The sequence below is a fragment of the Pseudoliparis swirei genome, chromosome 6 (genome assembly GCF_029220125.1).
Source record: "Pseudoliparis swirei isolate HS2019 ecotype Mariana Trench chromosome 6, NWPU_hadal_v1, whole genome shotgun sequence".
NCBI lineage: Eukaryota > Metazoa > Chordata > Actinopteri > Perciformes > Liparidae > Pseudoliparis > Pseudoliparis swirei.
In genome coordinates, this window is record NC_079393.1 from 4245273 (window position 1) to 4267090 (window position 21818).

General features: G+C 43.5%; 1 protein-coding gene across 2 annotated transcripts; it reads left to right on the forward strand.

The window, feature by feature from the left end:
- The first annotated feature begins 17437 nt into the window (after positions 1-17437).
- LOC130195642 (calcitonin gene-related peptide-like) lies at positions 17438-21818 on the forward strand. 2 transcript variants are annotated; one of them, XM_056417309.1, is made up of 4 exons: positions 17438-17535; positions 18684-18818; positions 20257-20430; positions 21746-21818. In XM_056417309.1, the coding sequence occupies exons 1-3, from the start codon at positions 17450-17452 to the stop codon at positions 20414-20416; spliced, it is 381 nt and encodes a 126-aa protein (XP_056273284.1). In that variant the 5' UTR covers positions 17438-17449; the 3' UTR covers positions 20417-20430; positions 21746-21818. The 2 variants fall into 2 exon arrangements, with proteins under 2 accessions (XP_056273284.1, XP_056273283.1); XM_056417308.1 differs by lacking the exons at positions 20257-20430; positions 21746-21818 and adding an exon at positions 19556-19751.

Consider the following 21818-nt stretch of genomic DNA (forward strand, 5'->3'; position numbering starts at 1 on the left):
AACTGCCAATAAAAAAGAAATATTGGTGAGTTATTTTCATTCATTCATTATTTATTGTCATTATTTATTATTTTTTATTCTTTTCTGCACTGTCCTGAAAGGCGTAATGTGTGTGCTTCGCCACTAGGGGGCAGCAATAAATTAGAAGTAGACACTAGTTTGTCATTTGCTTGTGGACATTGCCATGAAACACACATTTCTGTTCCAGAGACATGAAGTTGGCTATTTAATACTTGAATGTAAATATATTTCTATATATCTAATATAATGTATCTAATATAATTTATAGAGAATTGAGATTAAAATCATTAAAAAAGTAGACTTTAAATCTAATGGCAGACAACACCAAAGCGATGGTCAGGTCCATAATCACTAACCAAGTTTAGTTAAGTTCAATTAATTTATGTTGTCATTTCAACTTGAAACAGACTGAAACTATAAAACTGCGATGCCCCACTTGTTGTTGTATATTACATCAAACTGAACAGCTCCACAGGTGGACAGATGCCGACAGGTGAGCCCGTAATAAATGACGTCTTCCATACGCAATAATACGGTCGACGGGTTCTCGGCTATCCTGCTATCTCAAATTGAAAAATATAAGTAGTCATCATTTCTCAGGTGGACTCAGTCAGAGAAATGCTCCGTTTCCTCTTTCCTCTCACATCCTGTTCAATCTTAGTTTTAATGATAGCTGATGTACCCTTGATCCAGGAGGAAGAGGATGAAGAGGAGGAGGAGGAGGAGGAAGGGGGGGGGGGGTGAATTAGTAGGTGCCGTGCTGACGAGCTCTCCTCCTCTGCCAAGGTAGCAGCGGCGGCGGCCATTACATCAGCTCGCCAGCCTCCTCCTTTGTGATTGAGATTGTGGGAGCTGTGCTGAGCTCAGCGTGTTCCTCTCTTCTTCTTCTCTTTTTTCCCCGGTCCTGGGGGCCTCGTCGTTTAACTCTGCCAAAAAACGGCCCTGCGTCTAATTTTTCAAATGGAGAGCAGCCTGAGTCACCGGAGGGCCGGTCCAAGCCACACTGTGGACTGGTGGAGAGTGGAGGGGGGGGGGGGGCACTCCCATTCATGTTTCTCAGCTCGCGTTATTCACACTGAACTCCTTCGTCATTTTCTTTGTCTCTTCTGTGAATAACACAATATATATATTTATATTTAATATTCTTCTTTCCTCTTTCTTTGCCGTGGCCTTCGCCCGCGCTACAGGCCGTCACATGACATCACATGTCATTTACAATAAGTGAATTCAACCACGAGTACAAACAACAAGAATCAAGAAAGTAACGTCTCTCCAAGAAAGCCAAAGTACAAAAAACCATAAGAGTAATATTATAAGTAATACCATGAGTAATACCATAAGTAATACCATGACTAATACTATAAGTAATACCATTAGTAATAAGTAATACCATAAGTAACACCATGACTAATACTATAAGTAATACCATGAGTAATAAGTAATACCATAGGTAATACCATTAGTAATAAGTAATACCATAAGTAACACCATGAGTAATACTATAAGTAATACCATTAGTAATAAGTAATACCATAAGTAACACCATGAGTAATACTATAAGTGATACCATGAGTCATAAGAAATACCATAAGTAATACCATGAGTAATAAGTAATACCATAAGTAATACCACGAGTAATACCATGAGTAATAAGTAATACCATAAGTAATACCATGAGTAATAAGTAAGACCAAAAGTAATACCATGAGTAATAAGTAAGACCAAAAGTAATACCATGAGTAATAAGTAATACCATGAGTAATACCATGAGAAATAAGTAATACCATAAGTAATACCATGAGTAATACCATGAGTAATACCGTGAGTAATACCATAAGTAACACCATAAATAATACTATAACTATTTAAAGTTAAAGGTTATTTATGTATAAAGTTGTATTACTTCAAACACAAACCAAAACATATTCGTTCACTGTCCAAATTTGCCAATCTAGCAACACCTGACCCTCCTGCTCCTCCCGGTTGTATTGGCCTGCATCCTAACTGACAGTGGCCCTACTGCGCCCCCTAGTGGTGGGAGGTTAAACGAAACAACAACAAAACAAAATGGCTCTTACAAAATACACATTTTCAGTGACACAATCTGGAAAAACCCAAACAACCTCTTTGTTTTCCCGCCTGCCTGATGCCTTTATTACCCACGATGCAACTCGACTGGCGACAGCTTGTGCGTTGTTCTCGTGGTTCGAACAGACAGGATTTATTTCATTTAAAAAAAATGTGCAGCCTTAAGTGACATCACTTGAGTCAGTTTTTTTTTACCAGACTTCCTGTCTGGTCTTTAGTCGTCCTCACACGGAGAATAAACTCTTCTAACAACATTGTTTTGGCTCGCTTATGGAAAAGATCGTCCCTACATACAAAAAAAAGAAGATTTATACTTTAGTTTTTTGGTGTAATGGAAATGAATCTGTCGCTAGAATATTTCCGTCTTTTCTTAATCAGCTTGATGCAGTTTGGGTTTCAGTTCTTGATTTAAGTGAAGCAACAAAAACACAAACAGAATTAATCCGAGCTCTAGTTACGTGACAAAATCCCTTCGTCATATAATCAGATTACAAGTAGACGGAGGACGTCTCTGCTGAATGTGAATACACAACAAGGAAAAGAAGTTAGATCTTTGATGACCACGCAGACTCAGTTAATCATATAGATATATATCTATATATATAAATATATATAGATATATATATACAAATATATATATATGTATATGTATATACATATATATACATATAAAACAGTTCAAGCGGATGACATGATCACATAGCAGTGGATCTATATATATATACATTTATATATATAAAAAATATAGCAGTGGATATTTTAAATATATATATATATATAAAATATATCAGTAGATTTTTAAATTTGTTTAAAAAATATAGCGGTGCCTATTTTATATATATATATATATATATATATATATATATATACTGTATATATATGTATTGTATATAAAATAGCCACTGCTATATTTTATTTATATATATATAATTATATATCTATATAATTATATATATGTATAAATATATACACATATATATATATATAGATATGTAGATATATATATAAATCCACTGCGATATTGTATCTATGTATATATATAGATAGATATAAATCCACTGCTATATTCTATTTATTTATATATATATATATATATTAGTGCTGTGAAAAATAACGCGTTAACTCAGTTAATTAAATTACAGGTTTAACTAGTTTTTTAAAAAAATGCATTTAACGCATGCGCAGAATGAGCTTCCAATCCGTCTGTTGTTGGTCGTCTCGAACCAGCAGCATGTCATTCTGTCTCTACGTGTCGCGTTAACACGACTCTGATCTCCGTCTCGCGTGCCGCAGAGCTCGGATGCCGGCGTGTGCGCGCACATCAGGACGAAAAAAAGTCACTTGTTTGAGAAATAGACGCCTCACAGGTCCTCAACTGGCAGCTTCTTTAAATGGTACCCGCAAAACGCCAGTGTCAACGTCGACAGTGAAGAGGCGACTCCGGGATGCTGGCCTTCTAGGCAGAGTGGCAAAGAAAAAGCCATATCTGAGACTGGCCAATGAAAAGAAAAGATTGGTATGGGCAAAAGAACACAGGCATTGGACAGAGGAAGATTGGAAAAAGGTGTTCTGGACAGATGAATCCAAGTTTGAGGTGTTTGGATCACACAGAAGAACATTTGTGAGACGCAGAACAGGTGAAAAGATGCTGGAAGAGTGCCTGACACCATCTGTCAAGCATGGTGGAGGTCATGTGATGGTCTGGGGCTGCTTTGGTGCTGGTAAAGTGGGAGATTTGTACCAGGTAAAGGGGATTTTAAATAAGGACGGCTATCACTCCATTTTGCAACGCCATGCCATACCCTGTGGGCAGCGCTTGATTGGAGCCAATTTCCTCCTCCAACAGGACAATGACCCAAAGCACACCTCCACATTGTGCAAGAACTATTGAGGGAAGAAGCAGGCAGCTTGTATGATGTCTGTAATGGAGTGGCCAGCACAGTCACCAGATCTCAACCCCATTGAGCTGTTGTGGGAGCAGCTTGACCGTATGGTCCGCAAGAAGTGCCCATCAAGCCAATCCAACTTGTGGAGGTGCTTCAGGAAGCGTGGGGTGACATGTCAACAGATTACCTCAACAGATTAACAGCTAGAATGCCAAAGGTCTGCAATGCTGGAATTGCTGCAAAAGGAGCATTCTTTGACGAAAGCAAAGTTTGAAGAAAAAAATTAATACTTGAAATACAAATCATTATTTCTAACCTTGTCAATGTCTTGACTATATTTTCTATACATTTTGCAACTCATTTGATAAATAAAAGTGTGAGTTTTCATGGAAAACACGAAATTGTCTGGGTGATCCCAAACTTTTGAACGGTAGTGTATATATACATCCACTGCTATGAGATCATGTCACTGCAGTTATAGAACTGTTTGTTTTTGTTTGTTCTGTATTGTACTGTGTTGAAATGTATATTTTGTGTAAGCACTGAGAGACACTTTACCCAGTCAAATTCCTTGTTTGTGCAAACTTACTTGGCCAATAAAACTGATTCTGATTCTGATGTCATCAGCTCCAACTGTGGGTGTTATCCTTTGAACCAGCCTGACAGCGGATGAGGACAGAGAGACATGCCGATCAATACTCCGATGACGACGTCCAGCAAACAGGAATTTGGGTTCATAGTGAAAGGTTAGCTCAATTTTTATATTTATGCTGTTTGACTCTTTGACTCTATTTTGGGAATCCAATGAAATTGCCAAAGGCTAAAAACATATTAGGATTTCTTGAGGGAATCTTTTTGAGTAAAAACAAAAAGAAGGAAACAATGTCTTTGAAATAGCCAGACAAGCTTTCAGAGGAGTCTTACTTAGGATCTTACTTTATTTGCTCCATAAAGCTGTCCACCGGTGGAGTTAAAGATCTACGACATGATTTGTCAGCTAATGGGCGGGAGACACTTTGGGTGGCAGCGTTTAGGTGGGCGTCTGATCAAGTGTTGTTCTGGAGACACCTGGCTGCTCCGGCTAATCTACTCGTTAAAGCCCTTTAATGGCCTCTTGTGCTCCGGGATCATCCCGTCACAATAATGGCTTTTTACGACTGAAGGGCGCTTTTAGCTTTTAACTGCGTTTGACTAATTGGAAAAAATGTTCCCCAGTTCTTTTTCTTGTAGGTGAAGAAGAAAAATAAATAAAACGGCTGAACAAACTGGTGTCCGCTCAATTACGCCAACGGCGGGTGACGTTATGAGGGGAAGAAGAGGTTCACGGGTCGGGATATTTGATGGAGGGCACAGTGTGAGAAAAAAGAAGAAGAAGAACAAGCTCTCCAAAGGATGACGAGGGTTCTTCGGTCTTGATTTCGGGATCAAGAAGTGTTAAAAGAACAAATGTGGAAAAGAATAGAAAATATGCAGCGAACAAAGATTAAAATTATCGTCTTTCGCGAAAGTCTCCTTCGATTTCGAACTGCGAAGTACGACTTCAGAGGTTCAGGTAACTAAAAGCCTGTATTTCTTTATCCAAAACCGACATTTAAAAAGTATTTACAACGTCACGTTTACTAACAGACTGAGAAATTAAATTTCCTTAATTAATTTCTTCGGAAATGGGTTGGATTTTCTACGAAAGTTTTTTATTTTTTATCACAGAGATACAGAAATTAGACAGCAGTGACATGTGCTCTAGACCTGCTACACGATAACTTCTTGCTATAATGTTCAATCATTTCAAAGTATGTTATACTTCCACTCCAAATGGAGTATGTATTACTTCCAGCATTAGCTTACTCTTGACTACATTAAAACACTTAATTGTCAAATCGTCCTTGAGAATCTGGAATCGGCTCAAGCGTAGACGTTATTTTCCAGTCACGCTTTAAATCAAACTCTTCCTTCATCTTCGGTAGATGGTGCCTTTTGGTCTAATGGAGGCGTAAAAACCCCCCCGTTAAATATCTTTGATAATACCGTAGCGTCTTTCCAACAGGACAGTTTTATCCTGGCTGAAGGGGGGTAACTATTTATATCGTTGTTGATAGTTACTGTAAAGTCGATTTCCTTGATTGCCGAAACTCCGCCCACAGTGACACTCTTCCCGCAGTCAGCGTCCTGGCCAGACGCTCGCTACCCTTTTAAAAGACCTAATGGAGATTTATATACTTGAGCTAGACTTGATCAGGCATTTTAGGAACATTAAAAACGATGATGCGACAGCCAGCAGACCGTCCAACAAGCATTTCCACATCCGTTGCATTTGTCATGTCTCGGTCTTGTCTGGGTTTTGTGTATATATCGTCTCTGTCTTGCACCTTTGCTCCATCACTACGACCAAAACATCGTCTGTTTCATAAGGAAAATATCAATGAACAGATTGTGAAAAAAAGGAAGGAAAAGAAGCAACACGAAAAGAGATGAATATTAAAACCTTTTGCCAATAAGCCACCATCGAAATAGAGCAGATCTATCTTCTAATTCATATTTTGCCTGTCAATGAATATTTTCCATCCCCGTTTCTTTATAACTTGAGAATCTTTTGAGCCAAACTGAGAGCCAGAAATCTCCAACTCTCAGCTTTGCTGCAGAGGCAGAAATAATGGCAGATTCTTGGGTCTCGGCCAGGCTTTATAACCGCATAACGTTTAACTTTCTATAAATACCATACGGGACGTGGTCCAAGTTGATCAAGTGTGATTGAATCTGAAATGACTCCAAAGACGAGAGCCAAGTTTCCTTAAGATACTTGAGAGGAACTGCTTGCCCCCGCTCAGCTTCCTCACTCCACGGTTTCTCGGAGCTATTCGAGCAGAGATAATGGTTGCAATACACAAAAACCTCAAGCAGTATTGGTATCTCATAAAGGCCAGTCGGGCCATGTTTGTCGTCTGTGATCTGGTTTGTGCACAAGGGAATACTGCCCTGTGCTCCAGTAGATATGAACTGAACTCTACACTGGTCTCTGATATAGAGAACAGGACTATTAGCTCCACCTGCTCCACCTGTAGAGCGTTCAGCTCATCTCAAGGCAGTTTAAAAATGATAACGTGGCAGATTTGACCATATTAGAATCTTGCTATTTGTGGAAGAATGAGTCCAATGATGTCAGAAAAAGGGAAACAAAACATTAACCAGCTCATTAAGCTAACGTTAGCTCCATTAGTCTTTTTTTTAATAAAGATATCTTTAAAGCAAAAGGGCTTTTCAATTGTGAGGATTTAATAACATTGATATCTCGCCTATTGGTTGGTCAAGACAAAAGGTTTCATGGCATAATCTTGAAACTTACACTACCGTTCAAAAGTTTGGGGTCACTTAGAAATGTCTTTATTTTTCAAAGAAAAGCACTGTTTTTTCAATAAAGATAACATTAATCAAAAATACACACTATACATTGTTAATGTGGTAAATGACTATTCTAGGTGGAAACGTCTGGTTTCTAATGAAATGTCTCCAGAGGTGTATAGAGGCCCATTTCCATCAACTATCACTCCAGTGTTCTAATGGTACATTGTGTTTGCTAATCGCCTTAGAAGACTAATGTCTGATTAGAAAACCCTTGTGCAATTATGCTAGCACAGCTGAAAACAGTTATGCTGGTGATATAAGCTATACAACTGGCCTTCCTTTGAGCTTGAAGTTTGAAGAACAAAATTAATACTTCAAATATTAATCATTATTTCAAACCTTGTCAATGTCTTGACTACATTTTATATTCAATTTTCAATTAATTTTCATTCGTTATCATGGAAGACACGAAATTGTCTGAATGACCCCAAACTTTTGAACGGTAGTGTACCTTTACTTTACTGGCCAGCAGGGGGAGACGTAAAAAAAAAAAAGTCAGATTGTAGAGACGTCTATGGGAAAATGACTCCACTTCTCTCTTGATGTATTACCTCAGTAAACATTGTAAACATGAGTTTATGTCTCAAGTCTTCTTCTATACAGCATGATGTCATCATTTACTACATTATGGTCATTTAGAGTCAAACAGACCATAAAGCAGGGGATGCTTTAGGGGCGGAGCTTACTGTGATTGACAGGTTGCTGCCGCAACAACATGGCGACGGCTTCAAAACCGCAGTCCACAAACCAACGGGTGCCATCGCCATAAGTACGTCATTTATTACATTCAGGCTATGGCGTATCGCCATAACTTTACACTTTATGCAAATTGCCGTCATCATTCGCCGCCCTTCATGGATGTGATGCGTGCTTGTAACATAATAATAATAATAATAATAATATACACTTTTATTAATCCCCAAGGGGAAATTAGTTCTCTGCATTTGACCCATCCTTAGTTATTAAGGAGCAGTGGGCTGCAGTGATGCGCCCGGGAAGCAACTGGGGGTTCAGTGCCTTGCTCAAGGACACTTCGACTTGCAACTAATGGGGAGAGCGGGGATCGAACCGACAACCTTGGGGTTGCAGGTAGGCCCTCTTACCCCACTGAGCTACAGCCACCCCTGACAGCGTAATCTTTGGCGGTTACGGCTCGAGGACATTTGCCCCGTGGCCGGACCTGCTAACCATTCGTTAGACCAGACAAACTCCGTGTACTCCTAACATCTAAGCTCTTGGTAAAGTCCCCCCAAAAAAGGACAAAACTCTCCAAACTCTCCAAATGTGTATGTTCCTTGGAGCCAATGCACGGTGGAGAAATCCAAAGTTTTACTGACCTGTTGTTCCGAGTTATCAGCTCAGCTATGATATGGATAATCACCGATTGGTTGGATTGGTAATGTATCGGCTTCACGATAAGACTGCGGTTGTTTATGCATCAGCGTCTAGCACTGCAAGAGGTCTCTCCTTTTATTAGGAAATGTGGAGTGGATTAAATACGTGATTAATGAGTATAATATGGCTATATATAGCCGAGCTGGCAAAGCTTAATCGCACGACTCAAAAGCCACTCCCAGAATCGTTTTGCCCGTCAGCCATCGGGTCACTTCGTTCGTTCTGGTGTCATCGTGATAAATAAGTTTTCGGAAACGCAAAACCCTCTTTAGTGTTCTTTCGTCAGGCCAAATATATATATATATAGATATATATATATATAGATATATAGATATAGATCGCTAAAGGCCCCTCTTTAAATGAATGTGGAGCAGATATGAGCCGTTCAGACAGTGACGTCAGAGGGGGGGGGGGGGGGGGCCTTGAAGCCTCTTGATTGATGCTTCGGGAGGTTTTCGGCGATTGAATGTAATCTCCCTAATGCCGGGGGGGGGGGGGGGGGGGGGGGTGACGGAAGAAAAATTAGTTCTCCTTGACAATGTATACACACACGCTTCCCTCAACTGATGTCTCGTCTCGTCACCCCCCCCCCCCCTAAATGTTAGCGTGACACGGACACTTTAAACAGATAGCACAACACGTACCACCTGCCCAGAAGCCACGCCTCCTCCACTCCAACCTGCTCCTCCATCCCAGGTGCTTAAACAGACCTGAGTGCTGTTTCCTTCCTCTCTCCTCCGGAGGCGATTCACCTGGATAGCCTTCACTGACTGGGACCCGCTGCACTGTACTGGCCAGCAGGGGGAGACTCCACCGGTCGCAAAAAAATGTCAGATTGTATAGAAGTCTATGGGAAAATGACTCTAATTCTCTCTTGATGTATTCCCTCAGTAAACATTGTAAACATGAGTTTATGTCTCAATCACTATTCTCAAGTCTTATTCAATACAGCATGATGTCATCATTTCGTAAATGATGCTCCATTTAGAGTCAAGTAGACCATAAAGCAGGGTATTTAAGCTTTGTGTACTTGGAAAACTATTTTCATTATCTAATTGTTGACGTGTGATGGAGCTAAAGGTTGAATGGTTCATATTATGTCCACTCTCTTCTCTTCCATTTGTAGCGACAGGTGGACATTTTACACTTTGTATTTTACTTTTCTGAAACAGCCGTTTATCTATTTTACCAGTGAGGTACAAAAAATATGTTTTTCTAGAGAGTCTTGGCAAAATTTGAGAAGAACAAAAATCCTTTAAAAAATAAATAAATAATAAAGTCAATACAAATGTAACATAAAAGAGATAAAAGCAACTTAACAGCTGAATTAGCAATGCAGTAACAATGTTTATTCAGTGATCAAATATATATTTATTTTATTCCAGACTTATGAGTCCATAAAGCAACAAACACAAAAACAACAGCAATATATAAACACGAGGACACGGGTATAATCACTGCAGTTAAAAAGTGACTTGTGGTAAAAAAACATACAAACAATTTGTTCCAATGTTTCCAGAAACAAGAACAATACCTCGTATCACTCAGTTGAGGCTTTTATAAATACATTTTTAGCCATTTAATCGACATTTAAATAGTCTCATTATTATTAATAATAATGGATTACATTTATAAGGTACTCTTCATCCAAGAATTTCAGAGTGCCACATAGCCAGAACATCGTTAAAACTATAATAGAAAAGGAATATTTGAAAGAAGTCATAAAAGTCAACTAAAACTGATAAATGCCTTTAGTGATACATTTAAATAGTCTAATTATTAGTATGGTTTAACGTTCCGATATGTTGTAGTCGGATATATTAACCTTTTATATTTCGACAATAATAAATAGTCGGATAATTACAGATAAAATATTGAATTATCTTCTTTTTCACAAGGGTGATATAACATAATTGCATTTTTTTTTTAAACATGCAAGAGTCTTTTCGACTAGATCATCTGAATAGATGCAGCTGCTATAAATGTCAATTATGAAATCGCAATGTAACATACAGCTTTACATGTTGGATATAAACAATTTTTAAAATGGGCTCGTTGTGACCAACATGAGCTGTGATTCACGGGCCGTTGAGCGTCGTGCAGAACAATCTGCAGCGTGACAGTCAAAAGCGTCTCCGGCGGGATTAAAGTCAGCCATCCGCGGCCATCGCATTTCCTGCATTTCCCGAGAATTCATCCGGCGTTAACGGTTTCCGTTTATCTGTGGGCGGCACTTGCGATCTGTTGTTTTTCCTTCCCTTGAGAGCCACGAACACACTCATTAGCCCACTTTAAATCGATGGCGTTACAAGTTATTGAAAGTGAAACGACACGTGTCCGATTGGAGATTCAATACCACCGTGTCGCGCTAATTAGTTCTGTGTGGGAGGAGAAGCTGAGAAAACACCGCCGTGCCTCCTCTGCAAGATACGACCTTCAGGTCATCGGGAGGAGTATTGATCTTTAAGAAAACAAGGAGCGTCACTTATTGTTTGACAGGTCAAACAATATGTTGATGTAGGCACCGACGTGGAGGAAGAAATAGCAAAACTTTGCGTCTGTAAACATATTTACTTGGAGAAACCCATCTCATAAAAAGAGCTTTAACAATGGAATAAATCCTCTTAACCATTTAAGCTCCAAGCTGTTTTTAGGCCTTTGCTCCGAAAAGTGCATACCCAAAATAAAAAGGCGGTATCTCTGCAACCACTAGGGCTATATTAATTATTTTTACATTTTTACCTTTTTAAGCATTTTTTCTTTTGTTCAGATGTGTACATATCAGTTCATATGTTACTGGGTAAGAATAAATGAAGACGGCACACAGAAGAAATATTAAAATGTCATGTCCGAATTGAAAAAAAGCACTTCCAGGATGATTATATGTTTGGAACGAGGCAGTTAAAAAGTTTAAAACTCTCACAAATTTGATTAAAATATGTTAACATTCTCCCTGCAAAGTTTGATTTTGAACAAGTGAGGCAGAACAAAGTTAGAGAGGTTTTAGTCGAGAGAATTTAGGCGAGGTCTCCAAAACGGCCATTTTGGCAAATCTTTGCACATTTTTTCTCATGTAACAAACCATCCAAGCAAAAGCCCCAAAATTATACATATTAATATTAGTAAATACATTTTTTACTTCTTTTGTTAAACAAACTATAACAAACAAAACAACTAAAGTCTTGATGCTAACATAAACATTCAATTAATTGAATTGGACCTTTTGTATCGACTCACATGAGTGAGCCGCTATTTATTTGACATTTACAGAGATCCTGACAAACATTTTGACAAACTGTGCATGGCATTTTAACTTTTAATTGTCCGCGTGAGGGAGTGTGTGTGTGTGTGTGTGTGTGTGTGCGTGACATTAAGCACCGACGCATCTGCTCTTTAGTGAGCAACGCTCCGTCATCAGGGTGACGAGCAGCAGTAACATCACGGGGGGGGAACTGTTGGCGGAAGGAGGGCGGCCTGTGCAGCTCCCTGGGGTGAAGATAACCCCAAAGAAACAGCCATGCTAGGAAATATGAGCCCATATATATATTTGATATCACAGCTTGTAAAGTTTTATATCGATATGTTCGTATTATATACCATCATTTTCTGTTCCTATCAGGAAACGCTCCATAAACTTTCATTGTTATGCAGATGAAACTCAATTATATCTATCGATCAAGCCAGAAGAAACCAACCAGCTCGTTAAAACTCAAGCATGTCTTGACATAAAAGACATAAAAACATGGATGACCGCTCCCCATCTGAACACATCTATGGTTCTCTCCATCCTGGAGAGGAATCCTCCTCTGTTGCTCTCCTGAAGGTTTCTTCCCTTTTTTCCCTGTGAAAGGTTTTTTTTCAGTTTTTTGAGGAGTTTTTCCTGATCCGATATGAGGTCGAGGGTCAGGGATGTCGTATTTGTACAGATTGTAAAGCCCAAGTTGTAATTTGTGATTTTGAGCTGTACAAAATAAACTGAATTGAATGTTGTATGGAAGAAAACTTGAAGATGTTTACAATGTTTGGTACAGCTGAGGTACTGACTCAAGTGAGAAGTTGAGTCATTGTCTTTTGGACTTCTGTACAATCAGATCTATTTTTGCTCCCAGAAGAGTCGCCCCCTGATGGCCTTTAGATAGAATGCTTGTGTTTGATATTTCCTCATTGGTTTCACTTTTCAGATCTGGAAGTTGCATCCTTGTTTCTTCTGGCAGCCAACGGATATCCTCCCACACGGTAGGCGGTGACGGTGTAAACGGAGAGCTCGTGTCTTAAGCATGGTTTCAGCCGTTAGAGATGTTGGGTGCCTCAGACAGGCGTCCTACACCGCCACTCATCGGCTTCTTACCCGAACCCAGACCGATCTCAGTCCTCATGCCTAAATAAAACCACTCCGACCAATGAAGGCAACGAGTAGCCGACAATTGGAGGGCAGTGTGGGCCGGCTCACGCCTTCGCCATGCGGCCTTCGCAATTCGGTGGACAGGATCCATACCAAGGGGCTGTTTCTGCTGGAGTGACGTCACCCGAGACCCTTACGGATGGACGCCAACCGAGACTCTTATGGATGGATGCCAACCGAGACCCTTACGGATGGATGCCAACCGAGACCCTTACGGATGGACGTTACCCGAGACCCTTACGGATGGACGCCAACCGAGACTCTTATGGATGAACGTAACCTGAGACCCTTACGGATGGACGCCAACCGAGACCCTTACGGATGGATGCCAACCGAGACCCTTACGGATGGACGTTACCCGAGACCCTTACGGATGGACGTCACCCGAGACCCTTACGGATGGACGCCAACCGAGACCCTTACGGATGGACGCCAACCGAGACCCTTACGGATGGATGCCAACCGAGACCCTTACGGATGAACGTAACCCGAGACCCTTACGGATGGATGCCAACCGAGACCCTTACGAATGAACGTAACCTGAGACCCTTATGGATGGACGCCAACCGAGATCCTTACGGATGTACGTCACCCGAGACTCTTACGGATGAACGTGACCCGAGACCCTTACGGATGGATGCCAACCGAGACCCTTACGAATGAACGTAACCCGAGACCCTTACGGATGGAAGCCAACCGAGATCCTTACGGATGTACGTCACCCGAGACCCTTATGGATGGACGCCAACCGAGACCCTTACGGATGGATGCCAACCGAGAACCTTACGGATGGATGCCAACCGAGACCCTTACGGATGGACGTTACCCGAGACCCTTACGGATGGACGCCAACCGAGACCCTTACGGATGGACGCCAACCGAGACCCTTACGAATGAACGTAACCCGAGACCCTTACGGATGGACGCCAACCGAGATCCTTACGGATGTACGTAACCCGAGACCCTTACGGATGGACGCCAACCGAGATCCTTACGGATGTACGTAACTCGAGACCCTTACGGATGGACGCCAACCGAGATCCTTACGGATGTACGTCACCCGAGACCCTTACGGATGGATGCCAACCGAGATCCTTACGGATGGATGCCAACCGAGACCCTTACGGATGGACGTTACCCGAGACCCTTACGGATGGACGCCAACCGAGATCCTTACGAATGTACGTAACCCGAGACCCTTACGGATGGACGCCAACCGAGATCCTTACGGATGTACGTCACCCGAGACCCTTACGGATGTACGTCACCCGAGACCCTTACGGATGGACGCCAACCGAGATCCTTACGGATGTACGTCACCCGAGACCCTTACGGATGTACGTCACCCGAGACCCTTACGGATGGACGCCAACCGAGATCCTTACGGATGGATGCCAACCGAGACCCTTACGGATGGACGCCAACCGAGACCCTTACGGATGGACGCCAACCGAGACCCTTACGGATGGACGCCAACCGAGACCCTTACGGATGGACGCCAACCGAGACTCATATGGATGAACGTAACCCGAGACCCTTACGAATCGACGCCAACCGAGACTCTTACTGATGGACGGCAATCATATATCAAGAAAATTGGAAGAAATTCAGGAAGATCAACCGTGCAGTGATTCCTCTCCTCTTTCCTACCTCAAGTAGACAAAATGATATATAATATAGTCAAATTAAGAGTATTGACAGTCAATGCTTCTTCATAGTCAGCCATGACTCATTGGCGCATGAATCAGGGTTCAAAGTTTGCACGGAATGGTTAAATAAGGTTTATGTTCCCAAACAAGTGGCCTTCAGGTACAGTCTGTTTCATTCTGTGCGATAGGTTGGGTGGACGTGCCGGTGGAAGAGTCGGCGTGCGGCGGCGTGGATGTGGCTCGAGACCCAGCAGCTGTCTATTCAGCAGTGATCTAGCGTCTGACACGGTGAGCCTTCGGGGCTCAATAGCACTAAAAGGCTCATCCGGTCTAATGGGGTTCCTCTGTGACGCAGACGAGGAGAGGCAAGCCCTCCCCTTCTTTCCCGCTGATATATAATCCAAAACACACACACACACACATACGCACACATACTGTACGCCCATTCATTTACGTCCACTGTGAGCACACACACACACACACTGTACACACACACGCTGTCTTGCTCACTAATAAAAAGGAAAGGGAATTGAGACGCTGCCGCACGACAAACATATGTGTAATTGCTTTTGAGATACGGGGCTGTCATCGATTGGTCTTTTTTTCCGAGGACAACTTGTTTACTCAGTGTGTGTGTGTGTGTGTGTGTGTCTGTGTGTGTGGGAGGAGGAGGCCCGGGATGCAGCAGTGGTCATTACTGGACTGAACTTGGCATCACTTTGTTAACTCGATGTGCTTTGAGGTTTCATAGGAAGAGGAGGGGGGGGGTCGTCAAACATACAGGAGCTGCCGAGAGAGACAACAGACGTGTGTTTCGGGGGGGGGGGGGGGGTCGAAAAATGAAAACGCACTAATTAAGTCGCAATACCTCGTAGTTGGAAAAGTGTACCTCTCGAGCCGAGTTGATGCACATGCGTGGCTCGAGTTCATTATTTGCGTGAATGGAGATTATGAATGGAGTGCGTCACCGTGTAGTGCCCGTCCCTCCCCAGCAGATGGCCCCGCCTGCAAGTGCTTCGGTGCTGCCAGTGGTGGGGTGGGTGGTGTGTGTGTGTGTGTGTGGGGGGGGGGGGGGTATTGATTTTTCATTTGAGATATAGCGTGTGCAATGTAAAAAATAAATAAATTGTGACAGTTTCTTAAAATATTTATTGCCGGTGATGCTTTCTCCACGGCTCGCCTTTTGCCTCCGATTTAATTAATGACATCGATGCAAATTGGGGATAGCAAATGGTCCAAAAGCGACTGAAGGATTTTGTGAATGGAGCACTTAGTGACCGAGGAATGACGTCAGCGCCGAGCCATGTCCCCTTGTTAGCGAGCCAGGGCTGAGAGGGAGGCGTCCCATTGGCTCGCCATGGCATCAGAGCCACGCCATTGGCTGCCGGCGGATAATTAAACACCTCCACAGTCAATGCGTGAGTCCAAGTGGTGGGATATATAGGCTGCTGCGTTGGCGCTGCACGCAACAGAAGCAAGACTTGTTCTGCAAGTTGAGAGAAAGTCAACTAGTTGTGTTGGGGTTTTTTTGCGTAGAGACACATAGAGATTTATATTCGTTTATATTATACTTTTTTTTTGCCGGGTGATTATCACTGAAGGTAAGTGTCGACTTTTAATGTTGGGGGGGCGATGTGTCGGGACTACTGATGTACCGGGATGGGATGGGAGATGGGCCGCCTCGTTAAGACCGTAGGGTGACGTGGCGGTGTCGGTAATGGGATTGGAGTGTGTGTGTGTGTGTGTGTGGGGGGGGGGGGGGGGTCACCGGGGCAGCGCCGCCACCCGTTTGTCAAAAAACTTGAAGGCCAGAGACCAGAAAAAAACCAGAAAGACAGAAAGCGAGCGGATAAAGTGACAGGAAGAGGAAAGAGATGGACAGGAGGAACACGGTTTCAGTGTGTGTGTGTGAGATAGAGCGTGTGTGTGTGTGTGTGTGTGTGTGTGTGAGAGAGAGCGAGTACTGGCAGCTCATTACACTAATGCACTGGTCCCGTAGGGAGTTGGCAAGCTTGGACCCCCCACACCTCCCTCCCTCTCTTCCCTTTCTCACCCCTCCTCTTCCAGCGCTACATGCCCCTGCACACACTAGGACACCCCCCCTCTCTCTAAACACACACACCAACACACACACACACACACACATCTCGAGGGGCGTACGACACGGAGAGAACCACCTGTCCTGGAGGAACAGGGGCGTTCTGCAGAAGAAGAGTGGGTTGGGTTAAGAGGTGTGTGTGTGTGTGTGTGTGTGTGTAGTGGGGGGGAGGCTATGTGACTCACATTTTAAAGGGTGTTGTGTGATAGTTAAAGCGAGGATGTGCAGAAGGAGACCACGCTCCGAAACGAGTGGCGAGCTGAGTCGTGGGCGGAGCCGAGCTCGCCCCCTGTGGGGAGGGGCGGGAAACCCCTTTTCTGTTCTTTTGAGTCTCCTCGTTGAAACTTCTTCATGCAAAAGGATCGGCAGGTGTCTCTTCTCGATTCTTTCAGCGACCTCCCGCGTAACTTTTTTCCGGCGTGAGAATGTGAGAGTCCCCGTGCAACAGGAGCCGACGGCTAACGGGGGTCCGTGGGCTGGGGGGTCCGGTTGTCTTTCTTCCAGGGGGACCATGGTGATGTTGAAGATCTCCGCTTTCCTCGTCGCCTACGCCCTGGTCATCTGCCAGATGTACTGCTCACAAGCCGCCCCCGCCAGGTGAGACGCCGCACTCTGACACGCGCCGACGACATTTGGCATCAACTTGAAATGTGTGTGTGTGGGGGGGACCAAATTATTAGAATCACAAGTAACCGGTTGGAAGGAGAGGAGGTGGAGGAGAAGGAGGAAGAGGAGGAGGAGAAGGAGGAGGAAGAAGAGAAGGAGGAGGAGGAGGAAGAAGAGGAGGAGGACAAGGAGGAGGAAGAGGAGGAGAAGGAGGAAGAGGAGGAGAAGGAGGAAGATGAGGAGAAGGAGGAAGAGGGGAATGAGGAGGAAGAAGATGAGGAGGAGGAGGAGGAAGAAGAGGAGGAAGAGGAGGAAGAGGAGGAAGAGGAGGAGGAAGAAGAGCAGGAGGAGGAGGAGGAGAACCCTTAAAACAATAAATGTAGAATATATTTGAGAGTTTGACTTTAATATCTTGAAAGAAATGTGATGGAAAAATATGAAGAGAAGAGAAGAGATGCAAATGCATTCATAGATGAGTGATAATGTGCATACACACTCATTTTAAGTATATATATATATATATATATATATATATAATATGCTTATTCTTTTTGAATATTTTGCATGGTGGGTTGGTACTTTGCATGATTTATATTATTATATATAATCTCTCTCCTGGGGGGGGGAGTTCAAGGATGTCAAACATGTCTTTAACCGCACACTTTTAAAATTAAAAAAAAAAAAAAAATATGAATTTATTTAATTTTTTTTATTTTCTTATGAGAAGTTTAGTGTTTAATTGTGAAAACGTGGGAAAAAATTGTGTGATCCCCGGTTTGAGATAAATGTATATAAATGTACATAAATGTATATATTTACATGAAACCAACCACTCGAGCCACTCCCACATTGTTCCCATCGATTTTGTAATAAATCTGAAGCCCCCCCCCTCCCCCCCCCCTCAGACGGGGCACTTTCCGCAGATTGGTTCCCCCCTCGTTGGCCGGGGGCCCTCTGACTCAGACGTCATCCCTCTCAAGAGTGGGTGACGTCCCGCCCCCCCGCCCCCCTCCACCCTGACCCTTCCCATGCATCCGCCCTAACACCCCCACACACACACACTCCTCTTTAACTGCAGGTGATAATTCCAGTGGAAGGATTTAATGCGTAATCTCAATGCTCCCCCTCCCCCCCCTCAGACCGGCCCTCCAGTCCATGTCGGAGCGCGTCACGCTCACGGACTACGAGGCGCGGCGGTTACTCAACGCCATCGTCAAGGAGTTTGTGCAGATGACGGCGGAGGAGCTGGAGCAGCAGGCGACCGAGGGGAACAGGTACGCGGCGGGCGAGGAGCGCGCCACCCTTTCAAAATAAAATAACAAACCACTTCCTCCCCGAGCAGAAAACAGATCACGACCGATTTGAAGAGAGTTAAACAGGGAAAAAACATAGAAACGCTGTGTGTCACATATATATGTATATATATATATATATAAATACTCTGGTTCCACTGTAAAAACCACAGCAGACGGTTAGCGGACCCCAGTGGGTCCAGCGGAGGTGTGGATTGGAGGTACGTGCTTCCGGAGGAAGAAGAAGAAAATAAAAACACCACCCTCAAACTAATAATAAAAAAATATTTTAAAATCCCCCCATTCTCTGTCTTGACCCCCCTCCCCCCCCTCCCCCCAGCATGTATGAGTTTGATCATGACGACTGTTTGCGGCCTGCCCGCCGGGCATGTGAACACACGGAGACGTGGGCGTGATGTCGATGAGGTGGAGCTGCATGCCAGAGGGAAGCGACTGGGTGGGGGGGGGGCATGAGGGGGGATGGATGACAGGTTATTTAAATGCATTGGAAAGGGAGGTGGGGGGGGGAGCATGATGCTACGGGGGGGGGGTCTGTTGACCTGCGACGGCATGATGAGGACAATGCACGGCGAGCGGAGGAGGAGAGACAGAGGTGAGGAGTGTTTGCCCGCATGTTTTCTCTGCGCCGTTGCCCATGAGCCTGTTTTTTTTCTTTCTCTCTCTTGCATGTGTTTTCTTGTACGTCCCCCCCCCCCCAGCATGAACAGGCCCCTCACCAAGCGCTGCTCCAACCTCAGCACCTGCGTCCTGGGCAAACTGTCCCAGGAGCTCCACAAGCTGCAGACGTTCCCGCGCACCAACGTGGGCGCCGGGACGCCCGGCAGGAAGCGCGCCGCCGCGGCGGCCGGGAGCGACGGCCACGCCGGCTACGGCGAGACGTTCGACGGCGTCTGAGCAACGTTTTTTTTCCTCCTCCCCTCTTCTTCTACCTTTACTGCATCTCCTCCTCTTCCCTCTTCCTTTGTTGTTTTTTTTGGATTGCAAGTGCATGTCGATTTGATCTTTCGGGGTGACCTTTTTTTTTTGCGGCAGAGAATGATTTGTTGATTAATCCCAAACAATGTTCAGACAATCAGACTTTGTGTCGCTCGTTCGTCGGCCGCGTGCCGAAGGCGTTTCAAAAACCCTTGAAGCGTTCCCCGTGGGGAGAGATCGCTGGAACGTGAATAAACGACGTGCGCCGCCGTGTTCTCTTGTTCAATAAACGTATTTTTCTACCTGAGCTCATTTCGTTCTTAGGGCAAAACAAACAAACACGTAGATAGGATTTCATATGTAGCGCCCTTGAAATGACGTCTGAAGCTATCGCCGAGTCCCGAGGTAAGAGATATGTCAAACGTCAAGGAAAAGAAGAAAGAACAGAGCCGTTAACCGCTCGCTCTGCTCTTCCTTGAAGCAGCGTGACAGCGCAGAAGCGAGCGTGCAACACGGCGACCTGCGTGACGCACCGCCTGGCCGACTTCCTGAGCCGGTCGGGGGGGATGGGCAACAGGAACTTCGTGCCCACCGACGTCGGCGCCAAGGCCTTCGGCAGGCGGAGGAGGAGCTTCCAGATGTGACCTGCAGGGACACGGTGAATACAGCTGCTGCTTCTTCTTCTTCTTCTGCTGCCTCTTCTTCTTCTTCTTCTTCTGCTGCTGCCTCTTCTTCTTCTTCTTCTTCTGCTGCCTCTTCTTCTTCTGCTGCTGCCTCTTCTGCTTCTTCTTCTTCTGCTGCTGCCTCTTCTTCTTCTGCTGCTGCCTCTTCTGCTTCTTCTTCTTCTGCTGCTGCCTCTTCTTCTTCTTCTTCTTCTTCTGCTGCCTCTTCTTCTTCTTCTTCTTCTGCTGCTGCCTCTTCTTCTTCTGCTGCTGCCTCTTCTGCTTCTTCTTCTTCTGCTGCTGCCTCTTCTTCTTCTGCTGCTGCCTCTTCTGCTTCTGCTGCCTCTTCTTCTTCTTCTTCTGCCTCTTCTTCTGCCTCTTCTTCTTCTGCTGCCTCTTCTTCTTCTGCTGCTGCCTCTTCTGCTTCTTCTTCTGCTGCCTCTTCTTCTTCTGCTTCTTCTTCTGCTTCTTCTTCTTCTTCTTCTGCTTCTTCTTCTGCTGCCTCTTCTGCTTCTTCTTCTTCTTCTGCTTCTTCTTCTTCTTCTTCTTCTGCTTCTTCTTCTTCTTCTGCCTCTTCTTCTTCTGCTGCCTCTTCTGCTTCTGCTTCTTCTTCTGCTTCTTCTTCTTCTTCTTATTCTTCTTCTGCTTCTTCTTCTGCTGCCTCTTCTGCTTCTTCTTCTTCTGCTTCTGCTTCTTCTTCTGCTGCCTCTTCTTCTTTTTCTTCTTCTTCTGCTGCCTCTTCTTCTTCTTCTTCTTCTTCTTCTCATTCTGCTTCTTCTTCTTCTGCTTCTTCTTTTGCTGCTTCTGATTTCTACCTTTTTTCTGCATGAATATCCTCTGATTTAAAAAGTGACAATAAAAAAAGTAGTTTTTTTCAAATTTAGGCAGTAACATAAATGGACTTTTGACAATTTATTTATTTTAGCGCAAATTGATTTTTTTATAATTTTGGACACAGCATGTAATTATTTGAAAATGGACACGGTAAATAAGAGCTTCTTCTTCTTCTTCTTCTTCTGTTGATTTAAAAAGTGACAGAAAAATTAAAAATAATGGAAACAAATTTCAAAAAAGAAAAATGATGAAATATAAAGAATTCTAAAAAAAATTCAAAAGATGATAAAATTAAAAGTTAAAGCTGAAAATGAGCAGTAACACATTTTTGATAATTTATGTATATTTTATCGCAAATGGATTTAAATAATGATTTGGACTGCATGTAATTATTTGTAAATGGACTATTGATGTTTTATCAGTTTTTAAAAAGCCTTAAATTTACATTTAATTTCTGTTTTCTCTTCTTTCTTTCAGAGGTCGAAACCCGACAAGAGAGAAAAAAAAAACCAGAAAGAAAAACACGAGAACAAAAAAACAAAAAATCAAC

Excerpts from the sequence above, each read along its gene's own strand:
- LOC130195642 (XM_056417308.1), top strand. The coding sequence starts at position 17,450 with ATGGTGATGTTGAAGATCTCCGCTTTCCTCGTCGCCTACGCCCTGGTC. Across the intron at positions 17,536-18,683 it reads TCACAAGCCGCCCCCGCCAG|ACCGGCCCTCCAGTCCATGT; the intron begins GTGAGACGCCGC and ends CCCCCCCCTCAG. Across the intron at positions 18,819-19,555 it reads CAGGCGACCGAGGGGAACAG|CATGAACAGGCCCCTCACCA; the intron begins GTACGCGGCGGG and ends CCCCCCCCCCAG.